Source organism: Zeus faber (genome assembly GCF_960531495.2).
Source record: "Zeus faber genome assembly, chromosome: 1".
In the NCBI taxonomy this organism is placed as follows: domain Eukaryota; kingdom Metazoa; phylum Chordata; class Actinopteri; order Zeiformes; family Zeidae; genus Zeus; species Zeus faber.
The window spans coordinates 4,399,959-4,423,617 of record NC_137193.1 but is presented as its reverse complement, the minus strand read 5'-3'; the positions used below and the strand labels follow the sequence as shown (position 1 = coordinate 4,423,617).

The 23,659-nt window shown below is 45.7% G+C and overlaps 1 protein-coding gene across 1 annotated transcript; it reads right to left on the bottom strand.

The window, feature by feature from the left end:
* Positions 1-740: 740 nt before the first annotated feature.
* Positions 741-22,201, bottom strand: LOC307234502 (uncharacterized protein). Its single transcript, XM_080006242.1, has 15 exons — positions 21,751-22,201; positions 15,029-15,124; positions 14,820-14,918; positions 14,612-14,725; positions 14,404-14,517; positions 12,157-12,270; positions 11,866-11,941; positions 11,540-11,759; positions 9,204-11,007; positions 8,904-9,077; positions 5,896-6,069; positions 4,203-4,376; positions 3,641-3,814; positions 2,186-2,232; positions 741-1,955 (listed from the first exon to the last, which is right to left on the bottom strand). Exons 2-15 carry the CDS (start codon positions 15,115-15,117, stop codon positions 1,414-1,416), a joined length of 3,915 nt encoding a protein of 1,304 aa, XP_079862368.1. The 5' UTR covers positions 15,118-15,124; positions 21,751-22,201; the 3' UTR covers positions 741-1,413.
* Between the last annotated feature and the right edge of the window lie 1,458 nt (positions 22,202-23,659).

The following is a 23,659-nucleotide window of genomic DNA, read 5'->3' as shown; positions in this document are numbered from 1 at the left end:
ACAACTAAAATGGACCCTGTGTATTACTGCCTGCAGCTATATATACTCTATTATTATTATTATTATTATTATTATTATTACTGCTATTATTACCATGATTATAGTATTAGTTCTGGATCAGGAGAATGAACATTTCCATTCTTTTTCTCCCCTCCAGAACTATGAAGTCTCTCTAGCGCCCCCTTCAGCAAAATTAAAATGGGTACTCATAACTCTGCATTTATAATTCTGTATTATTACTGCTATCATCAGGAGGATTGCGCTCCTTCTTACCTGGACGTGGAGCTTGGTTCAGACTGGTCTTCTGTCTGAACAACAATTCACTTTCACTTCTTCCTTCTGCAGAGAACGCTCTCATCTTCGTCTCATTGCTCTTTTTAAACTTCTCTTGACATCAAGCAAATTTCTTCCTCTCCACTGAATAACGTAGTGGAGGTTCTCTGGTGGTGTCCTAGAGGTTCTCCGGCGGTGTCCTGGAAGTTCCCTGATGGTGTTAAAGCTTGTTCAATGTCAATAATTTCTGGTTTCTTTAGTCCTGTATGACAGGGAACAAAATATCTTTGGGTTGTGGACAAAACAAGACATTTGAGGACGTCGCCTTGTGATTTGGGAAACAGTGATCGACATTTTTCAGTATTTTCTGGCATTTTATGGACAAAACGACTAATGGCTTAATCGAGAAAATAATCGACAGATTCATGGATGATGAAAATAATCATTAGTTGCAGCTCTACTGTGTTTGTTAATAAATTGCTTGTGATAGAATTCTCCCAGATTCATCAAAAATGCGAAAAATATGATCGATACCTCTTGAATGCCAATTAGAAAATGGTATTGATTCATTTATTTTGGTCATTCCAGCATTATTCCAAATTCAAGTTTTATGGGATGAAAACACATTTTCCAAGCCACGGGTGTTTGCTGACATTTGGACAACCTGATTTGCAGTTTGGATGGCAGAAGATTACAAGGCAGAAGAAACTTAAGACCCCAGGATCTTTAGAAAATGTCGCTATAAAGTTCCACATCCAACTTGTTTAACCAACTGACTCTAAAGGAATGAACCACATCATTTGAATGTAAGACTTGAAGAGCACCTTCTGCTTTCTTATTTGAAATTATAGATTCTGTAATCTTCTGTATGTGACTTCCAAATGAAATGATGAACATTTGTAATAACCTGGTTGCAGGGTTCACATCCTATTTATTTTAAAGACAAAGAGAAGAGCAGGTTTCTAAACATGAACATGACTCCAAAATGTATTATTTAACAGTAAAGTTATGCAGACATGAAGGTATAATTACTATAAAAATATGTCATACATGTACGGCAGCGTGGGAAGGAAATGACGTTCTGTGTTTATAAATCGTGTGATAAACTTTGAATATTCAGTTCAGCTTTTAGAGACGATACTACACCTCCTCCATTTTACACAGGGACACTGAGGAACCCGGCCACTCCCTAAATCCAGGATGGAGAGGTTCAGTGAAGGTGGTGTGGAAGGTGTGGATGTGTCTCAGTGAGTCAGAGGAAACTTTTGAGTAGAAGGACAGAGTTCCATCTGACCAGTCCAGGAACACTCCTACTCTGTGAGGACCAGAGGACGGAGGGAGATTTATGACTGTTATACGCTTATTGTACCAGGCATGGTAACAATCATTAAAACAATCCAGACTCCAGGACTTGTCATTCCATCCAAGACGGCAATCATCACCATCTCCTCTCCTGATTCCTCTGTAAGACACCCCGATACCAACCCGTCCTTTCCACTCCACCTCCCAGTAGCAGCGTCCAGTCAGACCTTCTCCACACAACACCTGTGGATGGAGGTCAAATCTCTCTGGGTGATCAGGGCGTGGCTGCTCCTCTTCGACCCTCATCACCTTCCTGTCGTTCTCAGATAGACAGAGTTGACTGTTTGCTGTGTTTGGGTCCAGTGTGAGTTCAACTCCATCTGGTGGAGAACAAGACACAAAACAGCAACAGTTTATAATCTAACATCCCTGTTTGGTTCATATATTGATCAACAGACAGATTGTCCATTTATCAGCAGTGTGATGAAGACACGTGATGTCCACCATCATCTTCATTCTCAGTAGGATCTGAATGGATGGACGTCCCGTACTGCTGTGTGGATGGACTTTCCAGCTAAATAGTTACGAATCAAACTAAACAGACACTTACACTTCCTCACACCTGGTTTCAACCTCCACGCTCCACCGTGCTCCACCCTGGGAAGAAGACGGTCAGAGCAGAGGGAAACATGGACATCAAGAAGCTCCGTATCCATCATTTCCCATCCAACATCAGTCATATGTGTCCCACCACAGCAAAACTTCATCAACTCGCACATTTATAAAATCGCCAGGAGCTTTGAAAAAACCTTTCTTGGAAGAAAAAGAGATTTTTCCAGATTGGAGTTCCTTTGTGTTTTTTGTTATCTCAACGTTTTTCCAAAACCGAGTTTGATTTATAAATAATAGAAAAATGTTAAACCGTGGAGTTAAATATTCCCGTTAGATGACATCGGGAAACACAGTTCACTTACCAAGACGCTTAACAGCGCTGAACAACGCCGATCTATCGTTTCCTTTAAAGCAAGCGTTCAGGTGAAGATCATTCCTCCATATTTCATGTGATGTGAAGTCACAATGTAAAACAGTTTTGATAGAATCCAACCTTTAAATCATACTAATCTTACACGCACTGAGCCACTGTTAATGAAACGGCGAAGAAGAAAATCCCTTCGCCTCACTCACCTACGTCACTTCCGTAAACAGACGGTTAAAGCGCAGCGCGGGGCTGTTTCGGTCTCACTTGTCTGTGAAAACTTTCTTCTCCGTATCGTTATGGATTACGTGAAGCGGATGGAGGAAGCTCTGAATCATATTTGGGACCTTAATCTGACCAGCGCGGTAGATCCGTGTCAGTGTTAGCAGCGTACTGGACTTCATTTTCCGCGATGATAGTCAGTTCTCTGACAGCGACGCTGAGAACCACAGCGCTGCTGAATGTGATATTACTCCAGACTTGGAGAACATTTCAAACTTAATGTGACGATGAAACTGAATATTTTCACCCACCAGAGGAGACCGACGATACGTCCGTCGTCGTTACAATGGAAGAAGTTGATGATGTGATGAAGTCCGTCGAGGTTGGTGACAGATTTTCAGATTTCAGATTTTCTGAGACACATAATATTGATAGACTCTACATTTTGTTGTGTTGTCCGTACTTTTTAACTCAAAAATGATTCCACTTTTATAAAAATATGTATATTCTTACTGTTGAATAAAATATTTTTCAAAAACAAGTAGTTGTGTTGTTGAGCTGTTTGTGATTGGCCCATTCAGCAGTATAAACTTTGAAGGTGATTATCTCAGTAACACAGTTTGTCACACCCTCGTCATTAACAAGTCATAGCTTAAAAAATATTAACTTGATTTGCACAAGTGACACCTTTTTTGGAAGCTCTGCTTCTCCACTTTCAAATGATGCGAAAAAATATATATATCTTGAAAGCTGCCAAATGACACTAAAGTATGTGGTGGGTCACATATGTGCTGTCTGACATCATGGTTGTAGAGCGTCCTCCTTGTAGAAGAGCTTGTCAGGGAGTGTCAACTGGTCTCTCCATACCTGAGAGTGTCCAGTCTCCAGCGTGGCTCCTCCAGGCCAGCAGAGAGCAGCTTAACTCCTGCCTCTCCTGGGTGGTTGTAAGTCAGGTCCAGCTCCATCAGATGGGACGGGTTGGAGCTCAGAGCTGAGGCCAGAGAAGCCACGCCCTCCTGTGTGAGCAGACAGCCTGACAAGCTGCAAACACAACATGAAGCACCAGGTGTCAACATCAGGAAGACGGTTACTATGGCAACATACACTGAAACATACATTGAGATGGAATATGGATTTGAAATGATAGAACTAGTATTTCAGCGCCGTGGTAGCAGGATGTGAACACATGCAGGGAGGAGTTGTTCCCCCTTACAACGCTCATAATTAAGAGACATATCATTATTCAGAAATAACTGACCACTGCCCAGGTTGTAGGAGTGATTTTAACATTTAAGACCATGCAGACACATAAAGAGTACACATGTTCCACATGAATCCACATATTGTCAGAAGGACTTTCATGTAAATGCATCATTATTTGATGTGCATTCATCATCCCAGTTGGTTCCAGAGGTCTAAGAACACTGACCTGAGTGTCTCCAGAACACAGTGTGGACTCCCCAGTCCAGCAGAGAGCAGCTTCACTCCTGAATCCTGCAGATCATTGGTGCTCAGGTCCAGCTCCCTCAGACCGGAGGAGGTGGAGCTGAGAACTGAGGCCAGAGCTTCACAGCTTCTCTCTGACAGATTACAGCCTCTCAGCCTGCACACACACACACACACACACACACCACCATCAGTTCAAACCAAACCACTCCCAATCCATCACACGGATCTGAACACAGCGGTGGTACAGACATCAGAACAAATCGTTTTGGAAGGAAGAAGTGACTACTGCAGGGCTTCCAGCAGCTCCACAAATGAGCGTACGGTCCTTGGCAGGTTGAACTGCCAGAATGTTCCTTCTGCTGTGCATCTGATCAGAGATGTTGTTTAGAAGATCTTAAATCTTTTGATTATCTATAATCACACACTCTCTCCATTACTGCCAATCAGCGGTGACTTGGTTCCGTAAAGTAAGGTAACTAACTCTCCCGTAAAGTTATGTTATCTATATTTAATAGTGTACCGTAATTTCCGGACTATAAAGCGCTACTTTTTCCCCACGCTTTGAATCAATCAGCTTAAACAATGACGCGGCTAATTTATGGGTTTTTCCTGCTTTCACAAGCTTCATGCCGCCAAGAAACTGAGCAAAAAACACAAATGTGACCGTGCTTAGTTATTTGGTGGCATGAAGCTTTCATTAGACCAATGAAATTGCCGAATGGGTTAAGGTGAAACAATGTTACTGGTTAGATTAAATCGAGGCCCCTCAAACTTCCCCTCATTTACGGTCGTCATTCCGTCACCCTCTTCATGGCAAAGACACAAAGAAATGCATATGATGCAGCTTTCAAGTTGAAGGCGATGGATCTGGCTGTTGGAAAAGGAAATAGAGCTGCTGCACGGGAGCTTGGCCTTAATGAGGCGATGATACGACGTTGGAAACAGCAGCGTGAGGAACTGACTCAGTGCAAAAAGACAACAAAAGCTTTCAGAGGGAAGAAAAGCAGATGGCCCGAACTAGAAAATGAGCTCGAAGACTGGGTCAACACACAGAGAGCAGACGGCCGAGGTGTCTCAACTGTGCAGATCCGACTGAAAGCCAAAACAATCGCAATGAAGTTTGAGGATTTTAGAGGTGGGCCATCGTGGTGTCTGCCATCTATCATCAACGGGTTTCCAAAGTCTGAAATGCTGCGTGTTGAAGAGGGCAGCATGAGCTCAGCGGGGAATTTGCCTCCGGATGAAAGTGACGAGAGCAACAATGAAAACGATCCAACATCGGATGAAGCAATTCTGAGGCCATTCAACTCTGACACCGAAGGAGATGACTTCAGTGGTTTCAGTGCGCAGGAGGAGGAAGATAGTGACCAATGACTTTCTTGGTAGGCTACTGTTTACCGCTAATTTTTCATTTTTGTTACAAGCCGTGTTTCGTTAAAGCCTGCGTAAAGTTCATTTATTTCAATGTACCGGTAGGCACATAGGCTTATAGACATGTGCGGTTTATTTATGTTAAAAATAATTATTTTTTAAAAATTCAGTGGGTGCGGATATATTCAGGTGCGCTTAATAGTCCGGAAATTACGGTATATTGACAGTTATTTACAGTTAAAATGTATACAAATGTCAATATGATTAAATTGTCCATTAGGTGAAGGCTGAGGAACACTGACCTGAGTGTCTCCAGAACACAGTGTGGACTCCCCAGTCCAGCAGAGAGCAGCTTCACTCCTGAATCTTGCAGATCATTGGTGCTCAGGTCCAGCTCCCTCAGGCTGGAGGAGTTGGAGCTGAGAACTGAGGCCAGAGCTTCACAGCTTCTCTCTGACAGTTTACAGCCTCTCAGCCTGCACACACACACACACACACACACACAGTTTTTACAAGTGAAATAACAATAAATACTTTTAAATTTCATCAGATAGATTGTACATAAATAATATTTCACAGAATTAATAATAATACATCTACAAAGACAAGATTGTGAGATTGGACTCATTTTGTTGAACAATCTTGACGAGGGAATGAAAGCATTGATTACCCTTATTTTTAAACAACTCTGGACATACAGTTTATTGGACTTCTTTTGGGGTTATAATGAAGATGGTGCATCAAGACAAGCCCTCATTCGGTCCCCAGAGCGCTTATTATAAGAACATTTCTTGGAAAATCAACCATTTCAAATAACCACGACACTTTTGTTCTCTTCCAATATATTCTCATGGATAATTGGTATTTTGAACACTGTCTGTTTTGCTGTTCTTAGTTCCATGTATATCTTCCTCACTCTGCACCTATTCAGCCGCGTTTTAGGACGCTCTTACTGTCGTAGACTGGGAGATGTTCCAATCAAGTTCCAGTAACGTCAGTGAGTTCACAGAAGTAGCTGTGAGCTTCATAGACACATTAGCGGACAGCATCTTTCCCACAGCGAAAGTTGGGATATTTCCTAACCAGAAACCGTGGGTCGATTACCATCCATGGCGCTCTGAATGCTCGCACGACTGCTTACAATGACTGTCTTGTATCAGGTAACATGGACAATTACAAAGCGGCGTCGTACAATCTGCGGAGGGCGGACTAACTACAAGAGCAACCCCTCCCCAGCCATGAGCGTAGACGCCTCCCTCGCCAACGAACTGAACTCCTTTTAGGTGCGGTTTTAGTCTGTCAACAACCCCGCTAGCTCGTCGGCTAATTAGTTACACCGCTGGGAATGAGCGCGCACTCTCAGTGTCTGAGCATGACGTCAGGAGCGCTGTGATGCGTGTGAACACCAGGAAAGCTGCGGGCCCAGATGGCATATCTGGATGAGTACTGAAGACCTGTGCTAACCAGCTAGCCCCAGTGCTCAATACGATATTCAACGCCTCCCTGGCTGAATCAGTGGTCCAGTCCTGCCTCAGAGGTGAGAAGGATGCGTGAGCGGAGAAAAACACAGACCCACTAGGGGGTTCTGGGGTAATGCTCTGGGGCAGTTTCCTTTTTGAAAAGTAAGTTACTAAATATTCCTGACCTCCATGGCGCCCTACGCCAAATTCTATGTGCCTAATTCACCCTGAGGGTCCGTGTCAACGGAGCTCACCAAATTGATGTCACTTTACTGAACACAACGAAATTATACTAATCAAAAAAACGTTTACCTACATTGTCATCATCACTTTCCAAATTAAATGAAGGGTTGGGGCGCTTGAGAACTAAACTTGCGTTATCGCCAATAGATCACAACATAATAAATAATAATGATTACATTACATCATTACATCGCATTGATCAGACGCTTCCAAAGCGACTTACAATTATTCAAACACTGACGGACGCAGCCATCAGGAGCAATTAGGGGTTAAGTGTCTTGCTCAAGGACACTACAGCATGCTAGCAGGAGGAGCCTGGGATTGAACCAGCAACCTTTAGATGACTAGACCACCAGCTCTACCTCCTGAGCTACCATCCCCGGTTATGATAATAATAATAATAATAATAATAATAATAACTGGGATTTATAAAGTGCCTTTCACAAAAATAAATTGAAATAAATAAAGAACAGGAAAAAAAAAAAGGAAACCAAAAAGGGTCAGGGGCAGTAGGCCTTGTTGAAAGGTAGGTTTTGAGGAGGTTTTTGAAGGTCGCCAGAGATGGAGCATTTCTTATGTAAGTGGGGAGAGGGTGGGGGCTGCCACACTGAAGGCTCTGTCCCCAAATGTTTGTAGCCTTGTGCGAGGGGTGGAGAGCAGACCTGTGTCCGAGGACTGCAGCTTCCGGGACGGGGAGTAGCTGTGGAGGAGGTCAGATAGGTACTGCGGGGCAAGGGCGTGGAGGGATTTGTAGGTTTGTAGTAGGGTTTTGTAGGAAATACCGGTTTTTACAGGGAGTCAGTGGAGATGGATGAGGGTGGGGGTGATGTGCTGCCAGGGCTGGGTGCAGGTGAGAACTCTAGCAGCAGAGTTTTGAACATACTGGAGCCGGTCCAGGACTTGGAACCATGGACAGGACTCCATTGCAGAAGTCCAAACCGGAGGTGATGAAGGCGTGGATTAGTGTTTCTGCCACAGACTCAGATAGTGATGGGCGGAGTCTAAAGATGTTCTTGAGGTGGAAAGAAGGCAGATTTGGTTATGGATTTGATGTGAGTGAAATGAAAGAGTTGAATCAAGGATGACGCCTAGGTTGCATACTTTGGGGGATTGGAACATAGAGCAGCCATCAACAACCAGGAGCAGATCTCAAACCTTTCTGAGCAGAGCCTTGGGATCCACAACCATGAGTCAGTTTTGTAATTGTTGAGTTTGAGCAGGTTTGATGATATCCAGACTCGCGGAGGCGGTCAAGAAGAGACTGAGGGGGGAGTCGGGTGGATGGTTTTGTGCTGAGGTATAACTGGGTGTCATCGGCGTAGGTGTGGAAGCATAGACCATGGTGGCGTATGAGCTGACAAAGGGGGAGGCATGTACATGGTGAGGAGGAGGGCCCAAGCACGGAGCCTTGAGGCACGTCTTGGTCAACTGGGCCAGGGGAGGTGCAGCTGATGAACATATTGTGCATAATCACGGTGCGTTGCATTGACATTTCACTGCATATACTGTAGATGTATGTTGGATGTATGTGACGAATAAACCTCTTGAACCTTGAATCTTGAATGTCAATATGATTAAAAATGTCCATCAGGTCAAGGAACACTGACCTGAGTGTCTCCAGAACACAGTGTGGACTCCCCAGTCCAGCAGAGAGCAGCGTCGCTCCTGAATCCTGCAGATCATTGGTGCTCAGGTCCAGCTCTCTCAGGCTGGAGGAGTTGGAGCTAAGAACTGAGGAAAGAGCTTCACAGCTTCTCTCTGACAGATTACAGCCTCTCAGCCTGCACACCAACATGCACACAGATAAATACATAGTTTGATATAAGATATACACAGATATTAACTAAAAATATCTCCTCAGATGTCAAAGAGCTCACTTCATATACAGATGTTATCTGGGCACCTACAGAGATGTTTTGGAGGCTTTGACCACTGGCAGCAGCCTCAGAAGAGCGTCCTCTGAAGCAGAGTATTTCTTTAGGTCAAACACGTCCAGCTCCTCTTCTGATGACAGTAAGATGAAGACCAGAGCTGACCACTCAGCAGGGGAGAGGTTTACTTCAGAGAGACTTTCTGATCTCAGGTACTGTTGGATCTGCTCCACTAGAGAACGATCATTCATCTCATTCAGACAGTGGAACAGGTTGATGCTTCTCTCTGGAGAGAGATTCTCACTGAACTTCTCCCTGATGTAATGCACTGTTTCCTGATTGGTCATTGAGGTACTTCCTGTTTGTTCCAGCAGGCCTTTTAGGAGCATCTGATTGGTCTCCAGTGAAAGGCCCAATAGGAAGCGAAGGAACAAGTCCAGGTGTCCATTGGCACTCTGCAAGGCCTTGTCCACAGCACTCTGGTAGAGGGATTGTAAGTCAGGTTTCTTTATAATAAGCTGAGAGAACTTTGATGTTCGTTGTGGTTCTGACAGCAGATTGACACCAGTGCTGGTGAATGTCAGAAAGACATGAACAGCAGCAAGAAACTCCTGAATGCTCAGATGGACAAAGCAGAAGACCTTGTCCTGGTAAAGCCCACACTCCTCTTTAAAGATCTGGGTGAACACTCCTGAGTACACTGAGGCTTCCTTGATATCAATGCCACACTCTGCCAGGTCCAAATCATAGAAGATCAGGTTGCCTTTCTGCAGCTGGTCAAAAGCCAGTTTTCCCAGAGACTGAATGATCTTCCTGCTCTCTTCATTCCAGTGTAGATCTGTCCCAGATCCCCCACGATACTTGACATTCCCCTGTATGGACTGAACCCGCAAGAAGTGGATGTACATCTCAGTCAGGGTCTTGGGCATCTCTCCTCTCTGGGCTGTTGTCAGGACGTGATCCAGAACTGTAGCAGTGATCCAACAGAAGACTGGGATGTGACACATGATGTGGAGGCTTCGTGATGTCTTGATGTGGGAGATGATGGTGTTGACCTGCTCCTCCTCTCTGTATCTCTTCCTGAAGTATTCCTCCTTCTGTGGGTCGCTGAAGCCTCTCACCTCTGTCACCATGTCCACACACTCAGGAGGGATCTGATTGGCTGCTGCAGGTCGTGTGGTTATCCAGATACGAGCGGAGGGAAGCAGGTTGCCCTTGATGAGGTTTGTCAGCAGAACGTCCACTGAGGTGGAGGCTGTGACATCAGTCCACATCTCATTGTTCTGGAAGTCCAGAGGAAGTCGATTCTCATCCAAACCATCTAAGATGAACACAACTTTGAACTTGTCGTAGCTGCAGATTCTTGCTTCTTTGGTTTCAAGAAAGAAGTGATGAACAAGTTCCACCAAACTGAACTGTTTCCCTTTCAGCAAGTTCAGCTCTCTGAAGGTCAATGGAAATGTGAAGTGTATGTCCTGGTTGGTTTTGCCTTCAGCCCAGTCCAGAGTGAACTTGTGTGTTAACACTGTTTTACCAATGCCAGCCACACCCGTTGTCATCAGTGTTCTGATTGGTTGATCTTGCCCAGGTAAGGGTTTGAAGATGTCTTGACATCTGATTGGTGTTTCTTCTGTCGCTGGTTTCCTGGAAGCTGCTTGGATCAGTCTGACCTCATGTTCCTGGTTGACCTCTGTGTTCCCTCCCTTTGTGATGTAGAGCTCTGTGTAGATCTGGTTCAGAAGTGTTGGTTGTCCTGCTTTAGGGATTCCCTCAAACAAACACTGGAACTTCTTCTTCAGATGAGACTTCAGTTGATGTCTGCTCACCTCAGCAAGAGTTACTGAATGAACAAACAACAGAGGACATCAATGAGTAACTGTTAAGGTCAGTGAGAGTAATGTCAATAAGCTTCTATCTCCATGTTTCTATTCATCTCATCACTGCTGGTTGAACAATCAGACTGACAGTGTGTGGAGTCCAATGTGGAACTGCTGTGTAGGAAAGCTCCTAGAACGTATCCTGGACTGCTTCCTACCTCCTAGACGGTCTCTGAGCTACTTGACTGTCTCCTAGGACCTACATTGTCTGATGGACTCTCCCTGACCTCCTGGACCAGGGGTCAGAAAATATTGTCACAAAAGCGTAATTTTGTCAATTCGTCAATTTGTCGTTTATTACTCTCTCCTAGCTCCTATAGTGTCCCATAAACTCTCTCCTAGCTCCCAAATTGTCTCCTTAACTCTCTCCTAGCTTCTAGCTTGCCTCCTAGCTCCTATGTCTGGGCTTCTAGGTGTAGTAAGCTGCTTGAGGTCTCATTTTATTCTAAGAAAGTAACAAAGCAGAGAACCAGAGTGGAATGTTGAGTTTCTTACTGCTCTGCAGGGAGTCAGCCAGATGCTCCTGCTTCATCCTCCTCAGGAAGTGCAGTGTGATCTTCACAACTCCCTTCTTGGCGCTCCTCCTCTGCTCCTCTTCCTCATCCTCCTCTTCCTCCCTCTTCCTCTCTGAGCATCGTGGATCATCTAGACTCAGGAGCTTGCGGAGCCTCTTCAGCTCCTCCTTCACAAAGGTGACCACGTTGTCCTCCAGCAGCTGGAACAGAAAAACATCATTATAACTTGACATCCCACTGGTGTGAAGAGGGAAGCCTGGAGAGCACCAGCACCACAACACACACTGCTTCCCTTCATCTACACACCAGGAACATGGAGTCCAGCTCTGTTTGATGCTGCTGTCCAGACGGAGCACTGGTGACCTCTAACCTCTGCTGGTGTCTGTGGTGAACACACACACACACACACACACACACACACACACACACACACACACACACACACACACACACACACACACACACACACACACACACACACACACACACACACACACACACACTACAGATTAATTTGCTCCTGACTTGTTCCCTCTGCTCAGTAGAGTCTGATAACAACCATCTCCTCTGTTTCCATCGACTGTTTCAAACTCCTACCTCTTCTCCCTGGAGGGGCGGCCATCTTTGAAGCCCATAGGATGATCCATAGACCAGTCACTCTTGATGGAGACACAGCTGGATTTAGGACTGCCTGCTCCCTCGTGGTGTAATCTACCAGATAAACAATAAGCACCACCTGGACATTAGAATTTGAGGATGTTTAACTGTTGTATTTGATCGTCTATTTCAAGATTTTCAAGAGGTTTATTTGTCACATACATATAGATACTTTCATACATATATGCAGTGAAATGTCAATGCAACGCACCTGGTGATTATGCACGATATGTTCTAGACTGAACACCATCGCTTCCAAATTTCTACTTAACTACCGACCTAAAACGTAATGCAATAAGTAAATTGAATAATATAGAATAAAATAAAATAAAATAAAATAACTCAAAGGTAATACAGAGTGGGGGTACAAAATAGAAATTAAGGGAATAGACTTATAGATAGGCTATTATGTATATATAGATATGTGCATTAAGTAGTGTGTGTGGAGATATACAGCACAGTATACAACAGTACGGCACAGCAATACAGTAACACTGAACAGAACAGCAATACAGCGTAGTATGCACTAACCCAGAACAGTGATACAGTATCAGTACAGTATGCTACATACAGTACAGTAAGGCAGTGGGACCCCTGGTGAGGTCAGCATTGACAGTTCTTATGGCTTTGGGGAAGAAACTCCGTCTCAGTCTCTCTGTTCTCGCTGTGTGACTGCGGAGGCGCTTGCCTGACCGCAGCAGCTGGAACAGTCCATTGTTGGGGTGGTGACGATCCTTCATGATCCTGCAGCTCTGCTACTACATCTCCTGGTGTATAAGTCCTGCAGGGGGGGTAGTTTCAATGGTACGTTGGGCTGAATGCACCACCCTCTGCAGGGCCCGCCTGTCCTGAGCAGTACAGTTCCCAAACCAGGCAGTAATGTAGCCTGTCAGGATGCTCGCTACTGCTCCACAGTAGAAGGACTTGAGGATCCTCAACGAGACCCGGAATTTCTTCAGCTGCCTGAGGTGGTAAAGACGCTGCGTTGCCTTTTTCACCAGAGTGTCTGTTTGTAAAGTCCATGTTAAATCCTCTGTGATGTGGACTCCCAGGTACTTGAAGCTGCTAACCCTGTCGACAGAAGTCCCACTAATCACCAACGGCATATGCGTCCTCAAGTCCACAATTAGCTCCTTAGTTTTGCTAACGTTCAAGAGGAGGCTGTTGTCCTGGCACCAGAGTGACAGGTCCGTCACCTCCTCGCGGTAGGCCTTCTCATCGCCGTCGGTGATCACGCCCACCACCACGGTGTCGCCAGCAAACTTGATGATGGTGTTGGAGCTGGACCTGGCCACACAGTCATGTGTGTACAGGGAGCACAGTAGGGGGCTGAGGGCGCAGCCCTGGGGGGATCCTGTGTTCAGAGTGAGGGAGGTGTACATGTGCCTCTAACTACCTGGGGCCTGGCTGTGAGGAAGTCCAGGATCCAGGCACACAGCGGAGTGTTCAGTCCTAGCTCCTGTAGCTTGACAGCCAGTCTGGTGGGGACTATGGTATTGAAAGCTGAACTATAATCAATGAACAACAATCTCACATAGGCCCCTTACGGCCATCCAGGTGCGTGAGCATGGTGTGCAGTACCTGGGAGACCGCGTAATCCGTGGCTCTGTTCTGCCGGTACGCAAACTGCAGAAGGTCCAAGGTGCGGGGGAGGGAGGCACAGATGTAATACTTAATCAGACACTTGAAACAGGTCAGGTGAGGGCCACCGGATGATAGTCATTCAGGCTGGCAGGAGAGGCGATCTTAGGGACAGGAACGACAGTGGACCTCTTGAAGCAGGACGGGACCACTGATTCAGCCAGAGAGGCGTTGAATATCATAGTGAGCACCTGGGCTAGCTGGTTAGCACATGTCTTCAGTACTCGTCCAGATACAGTATGTCACCTGGGCCCGCAGCTTTCCTGGTGTTCACACGCATCAGAGCCCTCCTGACGTCATGCTCATACACTAAGAGTGCGTGCTCATCGCCAGCGGTGTAACTCCAATCAGCTGGCGAGCTAGCGGTGCTGTTGCCAGACTCAAACTGCGCATAAAAGGAGTTCAGTTCGTTGGCTAGGAGGCGTCCAAACTCATGGCTGGGTAGGGGCTGCTCTTGTAAATAGTTATAGTCCGCAGCCCCTGCCACAAGAGTTTGGTGTCCCGTTGCTCCAATTTGATAATTGCTCCTATTTGATAAATCCTCACCTCTGCTCTGTAGACTGATCTCCATCTTTGAAGCCCATAGGATGATCCATAGACCAGTCACTCTTCATGGAGACAGAACTGGGTTCAGGACGGTCTGCTCTCTCATGATGGAATCTACCAGATAAACAATAACCACCATCGGGACATTAGGATTTGAGGATGTTTAACTGTTTTATTTGATCATTTACTGTATTTAATAAATCCTCACCTCTGCTCTGTAGACTGATCTCCATCTTTGAAGCCCATAGGATGATCCATAGACCAGTCACTCTTGATGGAGACACAGCTGGGTTCAGGAAGGTCTGCTCTCTCCTGATGGAATCTACCAGATAAACAATAAGCACCATCAGGACATTAGGACTTGAGGATGTTTAGCTGTTGTATTTGATCATCTACAGAATTTGATAAATCCTCACCTCTGCTCCGTAGACTGATCTCCATCTTTAAAATCGAAAGGTGGAGTCATAGAGACCCCAAGGGGTGCAGGACCCTCTGGACTCTCCTGCTGCCTTGGGCTTCAACACACCACACACAGAGCTTCTCCTCAGACTAATGAAGGTGTAGTGACATCACTGCTGAGCTCTGAGATGGACAACAGTCCCACATGCTCAGATCCTCATCTTACCTCTTAGCTTTGCTTGGGCCGCCATGCTCCCCGGGTAGAGTTCTTTTAGAGGTGGGACGCCCCTCCTCACTCTCCTCAGACACATTCATGGTCGACCTTGACGTAAAGACACAAACATACTGTCTTATCTCACTCCGTCCAAAATACAGAGGACACATCGGTTGGTTGTCGACACAGCTTTCACAGCATGCATTTCATCAACAACCAGACAGTGAACGATCAATTCCCCCGGGAGATCAACGACCGAAAAAAGGTGCTGTATCCTGTCCTGAAGGAGAACCGGCAGAAGGGTAAACGCGTATCGATGATTGTTAACAAATGATATATAGACCGTCAGTTATACTGAGACTCCTCCACCACACCCTGGTTATTCTGATCATAATGTATGTATTCTTGTAATTCCAGTTACTATATACTGCAAGATGTAGGAATAGGCATGCTATCTATGTCAGGATTTAAAATATCGCTCACTTTCATCGCACCTTCCTAATTCCCCCTCCATACTTCTCTCATCATCTCACCTCCCTAATCCCTCTCTCCTTATTTCTCCTATCACTCTCACTCTATACTGTCTTTCACTTTATGTATGTGTAATCTGGCAATGTTCTGTGTTTTTCTTTGTCTACTCGTCATTTGTTTGTGTAGTTATGTATCCCTACAAATTTCCTCCAATACTATGGCATGAAAAGGAATATAAAGGAGGACACCCCAGACTTATCTATGGGAAAGCATGGGAACGGTAGTATCCCATGATGATGGGATACTACCGTTATATATAGCAATATAGCAATATAGCTATTGCCCTAACTAGCTTTAATGACATCCATTAAGTTTGTTAGTTGGAATGTGAGAGGCTTGGGCTCACCTGCTAAACGTAGCAAAAGCCTAACTCACCTCACTAAGATAAACCCCAGCTTCTGTCTACTGCAAGAAACCCACCTCACTGCATCTGAGCACCTCAAACTCAAAGCTAAATGGGTTAATCAGATGTTTTCCGCATCATACAACTAAAAAAAAAAAGACGTGTATCTATATTGATCAATAAGAGTATCCCATATCAAAATAAATCCACAATATCAGACCCAGAAGGGCGTTTCATAATGATTAATGGGATTTTAGGTAACATCAAAATAACCATAGCTAATATTTATGGCCCCAATGAGGATGACCCAAATTTCTTTCACAATATACTTTCAAAACTTTCAGAATTTCTCTAGAATCGACCTTTTTTTCTTAACAAGTAACTCTGCACTGTCCAAAATCACGAATCCAGAAATCCACCCTATTGTAATTTCCGATCACGGGCCAATTAGTTTCAACCTGATAAATGAAACAAACCGGAACCCTCCCGGCAGGTGGCGGTTTAACCTCTCACTTTTGACAGATAAAGAATTTAATCATTGAAATTAAGAATTTAATTTAAGAATTTAATTTCTTTTCAAGAGAATGGACTTCCTTCATTGAACTGAATGACTCCCCAGAAATATCACCATCCTTACTTTGGTAAACATCTAAGACAGTTCTAAGAGGAGGTATTATTTCATTCTCCACTCACAAGAAAAAGAAAGGACAAGATAACAAAATAAACTCGAAACAGCGACTAAAGGAGTTGCATTCCCAACAAGCCCACTCATCTTCTGAGCAAATCGGAAATGAGATCAGGACAATTACATCTCAACTTAAAACTATCATCCATCAAAAGACACAATTCCTTATGACACGGACAAGAGCAAATTATTTTGAATTCAATGACAAATCAGGTAAATTTCAATTGAAATGTGATAGAGAAAAATCACTTATTATAGCCATCAAAGATTCACAGGGTAGAATAACGTACTCTCTGCGAGACATCAATTACATATTTAGAGACTTTTATAAGAACCTATATCACTCGGATAATTAATCGAATATATCAAACATTCACTCATTCCTTGATGATATCGACCTTCCTAAACTTTTGACGGAACAGGCTAACACCTTAGATCAACCACTTACTCTTGAAGAACTCAGGAAAGCGCTCTTCTCTATGCCCAACAATAAATCACTTGGATCAGATGGCTACCCAGTGGAATTGTATAAACACTTCTGGCCACTTATCTCCCCATTATTTATCAGAATGGTTGCAGAGATTAGGTCAACCTCCACCATGCCTCCGCACATGAACACTGCTCTTATCTTGGTTTTGCTGAAACCCAAAAAGGACCCAGCCCTCACCTCCAGTTACAGACCCATAAGCCTTATTAATTGTGACCTTAAGATTACAAGTACAACACTAACCAACAGAATTGAAAAAGTAATCCCATTTATAATTCACCCAGATCAAACAAGCTTTGTCAAAGGCAGACACTCATCCAGCAATATGCGTCGTTTCTTCAGTCTGATGAGCATATCTAAAAGGAACAACTTAAATACTATCATTGCCTCTTTGGATGCTGAAAAAGTATTTGATAGAGTGAATTGGACATATCTCTTTTCAATCCTCAACAAATTTGGCTTTGGAGAGTCCCTCATTCAATGGATCAGAATCCTCTACAACTCTCCATCTGCTTCTGTCATCACCAATGGTTACACCTCACAGCGTACAAGCAGGAAACTCTGTTCACAAAATCAGCTTGTATGCAGACGATACAGTATCTTGTTTGTACGGAACCCAATATCATCCCCAGCGTAGATGTTCAATCTTATATCTAAATTCTCAACTATCTCAGACTATTTAATAAATTTGACTAAAACAACAGTCTTGCCACTCATTGGGGGGGACTGTAATGCTGCAACCCAGAAACTTCACTTAACCATCACAGTATTAGATACCTTGGTATTGATATCTCCCCCAATCTATCAGATTTGTTTACCCTTAACTTCACTCCATTGCTCAAATCCATTGAAGAAGACCTCATTCGATGGAACAACTTACCCATCTCACTAATTGGTAGGATAGCAGCAGTGAAAATGAATACACTTCCAAAAATAAACTATATATTTTCAATGACCCCAGTGCAACCAACAGTACATTGGTGTAATACTCTCGACTCAATAGTCAACAAATTTTATTGGAAACACAAGAAACCGAGAATTAAACTAGCAACACTACAGAAAAACAAAGACTGTGGAGGCCTAGCAGCCCCAAACTTTAGATACTACTATCTAGCAAACCATCTTCAATTTATAATGAAATGGTTACAACCAGAGCAACAATTGGCCCATGGATGGCGAGACATTCAACAATCTGAATGTCAGGAGTTATCATTATCCGATCTCCCATTCCTTACTGAATCTATAAAGAAACATAATTGCTTTAAAAACCCACTTATTGCAACAACTCTGTCAGCCTGGTGGAAATTCCTCAAACTCAGTGGTCACACTCTTATCGCCAAAACAAATTCACGCCAATCTGGCATAACCCAGATTTCCTGGTTAAAAACAGACCAATAATCTTTAGGTCTTGGAAAAGACAAGGAATTACTCATCTGGAACACATTTTTTAAAACAATTCGCTTATATCCTTCCCAACCTCAACCCAAAGGTATAATATCGGTGGCCACGGCTTCCTTCAATTACAGCAGTCTCTAAAAGTTAAAATCAAATTGACGAACAACATCCTACAACCACCTGAAATGATTGAACATCTCACTCATATCGGTCACTTGAAAAATCCCTTTTCCAGAATATACAAAATTTTACTAAAAATAGACGACACCTTATCTTCACCTACAATGAAATGGGAAAGAGACCTTGCTGTTCCCACCGATATCAACCTGTGGAAGCTTATTTGCAACAACACCTTTTCTGTGACCCGCAACTCCAAAATGCAACTCATCCAATATAAGATTTTGCACAGAGCCCATATCACGGAACACAAAATGTTCAAAATGGGTTTTGTGGATGATGACGTTTGCTCTCACTGTTCGCTTGATACCAGAGATGACAACTTTCATGCCTTCTGGCTCTGCCCACCTATCCTAGCATTCTGGACCAACATCACCAAGAAGCTATCAACCCTTCTGGGTCGCAGCAGTCCAGTCTCCCCGTCTATATGTCTTCTCGGTGGCTGCCCGGGCGGCTCTGGGGGCATCCGTGGTGCGTGGGCCAGTGTTCTTGGGGGATCCTGGGGCCCCACGGGGGAGTTGGGTGGACTGGGGGGTGGCGCCCGCTCCTTTGCCTGAGCTGGGCTGGCCTGTCTCCGGGGGTGGTGGGGGGGGAGACTTGCTCCCGGGGAGTACCTGCAGCTGGCCTCCGTGTGTGGGTTCCGGGCGTGGTTGTGGGTTCTGGGGCTCGGGATGGGGGCGGGGGGTGTGGGTCCCTGGTTCGGGTCTCGGGCTCCGTGGTTGGCGCGCCGCGGGGGTCGCCCGCCCCCGCGGGTGGGGTGGCTGGGCAGCTGCCATCTTGCCTGTCACGCTCCTGTCCAAGCATGCTTCTCGTCCATCCCAAAATTTTAATCCCACTCACATTAGCTTCGAACACACACATTGGCACACCAATCCTACTCTGAACATCACTCCATCGGACCAAGGTCTGTGAGACAGGAGGGGTGCGAGTGATTTGGGTTTGACTTGCCTGAAGGACTCGCACCCCCAACCCCGCAATTTTAACTGCAGTTACCAACAGCACACATTGAGCACTGGGGTTTTCCAGGGTGGCCAGTCGCTGGTGGGTCGGTGTGGGGGCGTGGTTGGCCGGGGGGCGGTCGGGTGGGCCCCCCCTCCCGGCCTAGCTGGAGTCCTGACAGCTTGCGCCTGGTGGCTTGGGATGTGCTGCGACCTTGCGGGGCTGCGGAGAGCACCGCCAGGTGCCTTTTGGGGCCCCTGGGGGGACTGCTTGTTGTTGTGGGTGTGGGTTGGGGTGTAGGGGGTAGCTGTTGGCCTTTTGCTTCTGCGGCAGGCCTTCTCTGCGGCGGGCGCCCCGGGTGGCGGAGGGCCTGTATACCTGGAGGCCTGCCGGCATTGCAGGGGGGGGGTGTAACATTGAGGTGCCCCGCGCTGGGCACTTGACCCCCCCCCCGCCCCTTATGCGGGGTGTGGGTGAGCTTGGGGTTCTTGGGGGTCCTGCCGGCCCGCCCATGGGGCGGGCGGCTCGGGCGGGGTGTCCGTCTGTCACCGTGGGGCCGTGAACCGGGCCCGCGATCCGTGCCTTGCACCCGTGACCCGGGTTCTGTGCCGGCGGCTGCGTCCTGTGCCTGCGCCCGGGGGTTGGTTGTATGTGTGCGCCCCTGGGGCACAGGGCCTCCACGTGCTCCCTGGGACTTGATCATGCTCCTCGGGCTGGGTGAGGGAGTTGCTCCACGGCCCTCTGGCCTCTCTGGGGGCATGGTGGTCTTCCGTGGCCGCAGGGCAGGGTACCCGGGGATCTCCTGCAGCCAGAGGCGCCACAACATAATACCGACCTTCTACACCACTACCAATGGGGATAAGTCATGTACACTCACCGGTGGACATCTTACGTACGCACGCACCCCTGCTTGGAGTGCACCCCAGCAACCGGGGGGGCTTTCCTCTCCTTTCCTCCCTCATTTACTGCCATAACTTTGACAGGAAGAGGCCACGGGAGTTGGTCAATTGTAGTTCCAGTTTTCCAGGATCTAATTCAGTCTTTCAGTACATGTTGTCGTCCAATGTTCATGTTTTTGTGTAAATGTTGTTTGTTTCTATGTTTATTTGTCTCACCATGGTGATTCTCCCCCTCTTGGAGTAGTGATCAGTTGTTTATAGACCCAAACATGATGAATAGTTATCCAAAGAGGGGGGTTGGTGGTGGCTCTCCATAACCAAAAACTGTGCTCTTGTCATTCTACAGGTCGTCCACAGGACAGAGTTATTGCAGCAGTTCTTGATGATTTAAGAATTAATAAAGAGTTGCATTGCAGGTTGAGAACTTGAACTCCTCTTGCAGACTAACTCTGTCCTAAATGCAAATGGCACAAATACTCTGTGTTGTAGCATGCAGACAGCACAGGTTGAACAAAAACAAAAAAACAAACAAAAAAAAAACAAAAAAAAAACCAACCAGACAGAGTTTGAAGGTGGAACTCTCCTTGAACACGTGCCAGTTTCTCCAGAACTTGACATTGAGCCATTTCCTGCTGCTGTACAGTTTGAAGGATTAATTTGAGCAAAGTAAAGTAGAAATAACAAGACATCATCCTGCCCATCTCACACCTAACATCTTCTCTTCTTTAAAAACATCCCATTGACAGGACCAACATGTTCACAGTCCAGCTGGTTCTACTGGTTCAGTCAGGAGAGTCCATTGGGCTCCGAGTGGCGGAATTCTCACAGGCATTATTTAATTCTGGTAAAATAATATATGTATGTAGTGTTCCTACCCCGTACCGATAAGTGTGGGCAGGGCCCTGAGTTATTTTCCAATAAACTTTCTCAACTATTGACCCTGAAACCGAGCGTCAATTATCTTAACTTTCCTTCCTGTTTTTACTATTCGATTAACTACTTTTACCTAAACAAAACAGGACTATACCACCCTTGAAATCAAAATATAAAGCCCTAATATGATACAAGGCTTAGGCGGCACACAGAAATATGGAACAGATCATCTCTTATTATTTAGAGAAGATGCAAAACAAACAATACGTGCAGTGCAATTTAATAACAAAATAGAGTTTTCGCCTGTTTACAAGTCGAATTGGGGCCACACCACAGCACTCACACGCGTACAGTACAGCCAAGAGACCAGCCCATCCCCTGGACACCCAAAACCAAAAGAAGTACCTTGTATCTTGTGCAGTTCCGTCGTGTTTGTCTACCCGTCAACCAGCGTAGTCCATGTCTTTCCTGTCGTCCATTTACTCAGCTGATGAATGCAAGAGTGTATCTTACTGTGTCGCTTGATCGATTAGTGCTACGCGGCGGTCAGTGTGGAAGAGACAGTAAAATTCCCATTGTTTTCTGTTTCCACAAATAGAAAATCACTTTCACAAATCGGAAACTGTTAGAAATAGAATATGGGCTTCTTCTTGTCACCCGGCGGAGGCTCGACCCGCACGGCAGTTTGACTGCTACGTGTACGGATGCAGACGGAGTTTTAAGGCACCAGGAAAACAGGCGCCGTGAACCGGAGAAACAAAGCCCCGAGCTGCTCAGCAGACGGTCACAGGCAGCCACCGCATGAGAGCAGCCGGGTCCCTGCCAACTTGACCTCTCAGTCCAAGGCAACGCATTCCCCCACCTGTCTGTCTCTCTTCCTGGAACCTAAAGATAAAAAAAAATTAAAAAGTCTTGTTGTCTCTCTCTCCCCCTCTCTTTCTGTCTGTCGCTCTCTCTTTCTGTCTCTCTCTCTCTCTCTCTTTCTGTCTCACTCTCCTGTCTTTCTCTCTCTGTCTCACTCTCCTGTCTTTCTCTCTCTTTCTGTCTCACTCTCCTGTCTTTCTCTCTCTGTCTCACTCTCCTGTCTTTCTCTCTCTTTCTGTCTCACTCTCCTGTCTTTCTCTCTCCTGTCTTTCTCTCTCTTTCTGTCTCACTCTCCTGTCTTTCTCTCTCTGTCTCACTCTCCTGTCTTTCTCTCTCTGTCTCACTCTCCTGTCTTTCTCTCTCTTTCTGTCTCACTCTCGCTCCGTTTCCTTCCCCGTCACGAGCGCTCCTCTCTCTCACTTCCGCATTCCACTTTCACGCCCACCGCTTTTCGCCGCTCGCGGCATTAAAGACGAAATACAGGAATGAAGTGAAGTACAGCACAATATGAATGTGAGAAATAAATGTTTGAAAATGAAAAATCTCTGTTGACATCTGGTGCCAGAAAACTGCGTCAGGGCTGCGAGCTCTGACGCCAAAGAAAAGGAACTGAACGATCCTAAATTGTTATTGTGTCACATTAAAAACACATGATCCCTGCACACATTGTAAATAATGTGCAGTCTCCCCACTCTCAGGCTGTATCTCCCACTGAGTTCACCGGGGTCACGCATCTTTTGTATGTTTTCATACTTATATTCGGGCTGTTTGACGCCGGTGTTGTGCTAAAAAGTGATCATCATGTCGTGTGCCGGGTGTGTTATAATCTGTAAAATATAACCCTCATCAATGAAACAGTCGTTTTTTAGCCTTAGAAACATTTGGTTTCCCGCGTTTTCCCACTTGAACTCAAACGCAGCAGCTTTCCTTCGACGGCTGAGAGCCGCTGCGTGGAACACACTCCACGCAGTGTTTCCGTGCAGGTGCAGTCGCCCTTTGACGACGTTTCCTTCTCAGCAACAGTGGAATCACAAACGTTTCAATCTCAAAAAGGCTTCACGCGCCAACACGACGGTTCGCGGCCCCCACCGCGCCGCGCCACGCAAAAGCCAACAGGGAGGAAAAAGCACCGCCCCGTGGATGGAGCAGGACGTTGCCGCCCGTTTGTAAACTGTTTGTAAACAGTTTGTGCTTCTTTCTTCTTTCTGCCCCAATGGACGATGGTGGATTTCCAACGCCCTCGGTGCCGCAACTTTTTCACTTTGGCTTCACTCCGCAGCCTCTATGTACTCGGCCGCTAGATGGCGCCCTCTGAGCAGCACTGCACCATGGACGCACCGTGGCTGAAGCATCATGATCACCTGCTGTGTCTTGTTCTTCCTCTTTTTATTCAACCTGTTTCATATGACAGCAGCGTCACCGTCCTTCTTCTAGTAATACTACAAATACT